We start from the raw sequence: 4,184 nt of genomic DNA on the forward strand, positions 1-4,184 counted from the left end.
AAATTCAAGAAAAAAAAAAAAAAAAAAAAAAAAAAAAATATAAATAAATAAATAAAATAAATAGAATAAATAAAAAAAATAAATAAGATAAATAAAGAAAAAAAAAAAGACGTACTTTATTGAATATTTTTTCAATAGGTAATTCGTATTTTTTACAGAATGCAACAGTTATACGAGGATCCATATAATTAATTTTAGATGTACCTAATGCAACAGTTTTATTACTATCTTTTATTTGCATGCGTAATAGATGTGAATTTTTTTTTTTCCTAATATATACATAAATATACATAAAATAATATATTTATTTATTTATTTTATTCTTTATCTTATTATTTTCTTTATTTCTAACCCTTTTCTTATTTTATACCATACATTATACATAAATATCTATTTTATATGCCCTAAACCCTAAACCCTAAACCCTAAACCCTAAACCCTTGTAAATATATATATGTAATGCCATATATATATATATATATATACCCTTTATTATAAACCCTTAAACCCCTTAATATAAACCCTAAACAGAACCCCCAAGGGAAATACAACATATTTATATATGTGTATATGTATAATAAATAAGGGTTTAGGGTTTAGGGTTTAGGGTTTAGGGTTTAACGACTTACTCTAATTGAGCAATTTTTTTTATGACTGCATCTTCCTTCATCCCCTCACGAACAATTGATTTCCTTGGCTCTCCTTTTAGACTCTGTACAAACACTCATTTAGGGTTTAGGGTTTAGGGTTTACAAGTGAATTGAATAAGAAGGGTGCTTAATACCAACATTAGGGTTTACATTAGGGTTTACATTAGGGTTTACACAAATTAGAATTTTTTATGTTTATGTTTTGTAATAAAATAAAGGAATAATAATAAAATAAATTAGTGTTTATGATTATTAATTAGGGTTTAGATTAGGGTTTAGGGTTTACAAGGGTTTATATACCTTAAAATCGGATACAAACTTGAATTTTTTATTCTTTTCTTTCTTAATAAAATTAAGAAATTCTTTGCACTCTCTTATATCTTCTTCTATACCATCTAATTGATGCTGCAGACGAGCCATAGATGCTGCATGCTGCTTAGGTACGGATCGTTGATGGTTACATAAAATTGCTACCGCCCTGAATATATACATATATATAAACCCTAAACCCTAAACCCTAAACCCTAGAAATCCTAAACCCTAAACCCTAAACCCTAAACCCTAAACCCTAAACCCTAAACCCTAGAAATTTCAAATGTGAAAAATTTCCAACACAGGATATTTCAAGTGCTGCATAGGTACGGATCGTTGATGGTTACATAGAATTGCTACGCCCCTGTATATACGTAAACCCTAAACCCTAAACCCTAAACCCTAGAAATTCTAAACCCTAAACCCTAAACCCTAAAAATTTCAAATATGAAAAAAAATTCAAATTTTAAGAATTTTAAACCCTAATATTCTAAACCCTAATTATTTTTAATTAATAAATATTTAAACATTTTAAACCCTCAGGAGCTAAACCCTAAACCCTCAAACTAGTAAACCCTAAAACCTCCTTCTCTCAAGTGTCTGATTTGGTATTAAGACTCTACTACTTTAGGGTTTAGGGTTTAAGGAAATTAGGGTTTAGGGAAATTAGGGTTTAGGGTTTACCTATTAGCATCATTGTAGAATTGAACAAGTTGATTAACATCAGATATATCTACATTAAGGATAGGTTTTTCTTCTTTTTCTTTTTCTTTTTCTTTTTCTTTTTCTGTTTTTATTTTCTTTTCTTTTAATGGTAAATCATCATCATCATCATCATCTGCTGCTGATGCAGATGCTGCTGCTGCTGTTGCTGCAGCTGTTGTTGTTGCTGCTGCTGTTGCTGCTGCTGCTGCTGCTGCAGCTGCAGCTTGCTGCTCAGCTTTTACTCCTTTTTTAGTCTTTCCTTTTGCCTCTTTCTTTAATCTTTCCTTCTCTAAATCTTCCTTAAATTTCGTCAATGTTGGCCTATATACCACAAACCCTAAACCCTAAACCCTAAACCCTAAACCCTAAATTCTCCCTCCTTTGTAGATGATTTAAAACCCTAATTTAAAACCAACACAACTGCATGCAGTGCATTTATCCTTATGGTTGATATTTATTCCTGCGCTAGGGTTTACATAGGGTTTTTTAAGTAGGGTTTAGGGTTTAGCAAGGGTTTAGGGTTTAGGGTTTAGGGTTTACTGTAATTTTTCTAGTTCTTGTTGTAGGGTTATACTAGCATTATAAGTCCTAAACATTTTTGCGCTTAGTCCAGGCATTAATTGTTTTAGATGATTATTTAATGACGTACTCTGTATAATATAAATAAATAAATATAAATAAATATAAATAAATATAAATAAATACGTAAATTAGGGTTTAGGGTTTATATATGAGGGGTGAGGAGGTAAGGGTAGCAACAAACACGAATAACAAGGAAATAAGATAAATAAGCAAACCAACGGCAGCAGCAGCAGCAGAAAATAGATAAATAAATAAATAAATAAAATAAATAAATAAATAAATAAATAAATAAATAAACTTACATTAATAGAATCAAATACATCTGCATCTGCTTTCTTTCCTTTACAAAACCCTTGGAGGTTCTTAAATGCTTGAGGGTCTATCTGTATAAACAAATAAATAAATAAATAAATAAATAAATAAATAAATAAATAAATAAATAAATAAATTTAATTAATTGTATTAATATTATATTAATACTAATTAATTAATTAAGAAAGAACTAATAATCACTCCAACAAACTGTAAACCTTCCAACCACCCCTAAACCCTAAACCCTAAACCCTAAACCCTAAACCCTAGAAATACCTTAACAGTATTATAGTATCTAATAGAATCTTTGCCAAGAAAATCTAACGTAACCTCCATCTTCTCCGCATCAAAGGAAATATGCTCAACCCTTAAACTACAGCACCCTACTGTATCCGCTTCCTCATCTGTACACAAACCCTAAACCCTAAACCCTAAACCCTAAACCCTAAACCCGAAAATCGGAAAAAATGAAAAATACACCATAAACCCTAAACCCTAAACCCTAAACCCTAAAACCTAAACCCTAAACCCTAAACCCTAGATAATATTACCTGTATCTTTTTCTCCTCCAACTCTTAATGCTAAGAAATCAATTAAATAAGTAGCAGTACCTAATTGTTTATCAATATGATCATAACTTTTCATCTTTTTATGATAATCTTCTCTTATTTTATTTACATAATTTTTTAATCTTCTTGCTTTCTCATACTTTAAAAAATCTTGTTGTCCTTTAAATCCTGATTGCGCTGCTAAATACATATATTTTACCTATAATATATACACCATAAACCCTAAACCCTAAACCCTAAACCCTAAACCCTAAACCCTAAACCCTAAAATTCAAAAAATTCAAAAAATTCAAAAAAATGAAAAATGGAAAGAATAAGATATATATTAGGGTTTAGGGTTTATATATATATAAGGAGAGGGAAGAAAATATATTAAGGAGAGGAGACAAAAAAAAAGAAGAAGAAAGGAAAGAACAGCATTAAATAAAAAAAAAAGCACATAATAAACCCTAATATATTTATTATTATAAGTATAGTAATAATAATATAAATGCACAAGTGTATCTTAATGCTCCCTTTTTTTATCCAATTAATTATAAATTAGGGTTTAGGGTTTAGGGTTTACTTGATCATTAATTGAATCCCTATAAAAAGCTAACCAAGTAACACGAGGATCATGAGCAATATCTCGCCAACAATGACCATTTATATTATTTGCTATAGGGACAGGACTTTCTTCGCTTAGATTTAGTATTACATCCTCAGGAAATATTCTTCTCTGCGTAAATAAATAAATAAATTAATAAATAAATATATAAATAAATAAATAAGAAAAAAAAGAAAAAAAATGATTATTTATTCATTTATTTGCTATACGTATAGGGCATTCTTTGCTAAGGTTTAATATAACATCATTAGGGAATATACTTCTCCGTATAAATAAATAAATAAATAAATAAATAAATAAATAAATAAATAAATAAATAATAAATAAATAAAATAAATAGAATAAATAAACAAAAAAATAAAAAATAAATGAAAGACTGAACGGAATACCTCCAAAGCCGAAAAAATTCAAAAAAAAAAAAAAAAAAAAAAAAAAAAAAAAAAAAAA

General features: G+C 28.2%; 1 protein-coding gene across 1 annotated transcript in view; it reads right to left on the reverse strand.

The window, feature by feature from the left end:
- Positions 1–1,241: 1,241 nt before the first annotated feature.
- EMWEY_00050630 (DNA topoisomerase I, putative) overlaps positions 1,242–4,184 on the reverse strand; it is a gene marked incomplete at both ends in the record, with an annotated part of 5,664 nt that continues 2,721 nt past the window's right edge. The window contains 6 exons of the mRNA XM_013477407.1: positions 1,242–1,326; positions 1,647–1,988; positions 2,208–2,317; positions 2,552–2,632; positions 2,838–2,965; positions 3,113–3,329. Coding sequence (XP_013332861.1) covers positions 1,242–1,326; positions 1,647–1,988; positions 2,208–2,317; positions 2,552–2,632; positions 2,838–2,965; positions 3,113–3,329 — 963 coding nt within the window. The remainder of the gene's footprint in view (positions 1,327–1,646; positions 1,989–2,207; positions 2,318–2,551; positions 2,633–2,837; positions 2,966–3,112; positions 3,330–4,184) is intronic.

Source organism: Eimeria maxima, genomic scaffold (assembly GCF_000499605.1).
Source record: "Eimeria maxima Weybridge genomic scaffold, Emw_scaff1255, whole genome shotgun sequence".
Taxonomy (NCBI): Eukaryota; Apicomplexa; class Conoidasida; order Eucoccidiorida; family Eimeriidae; genus Eimeria; species Eimeria maxima.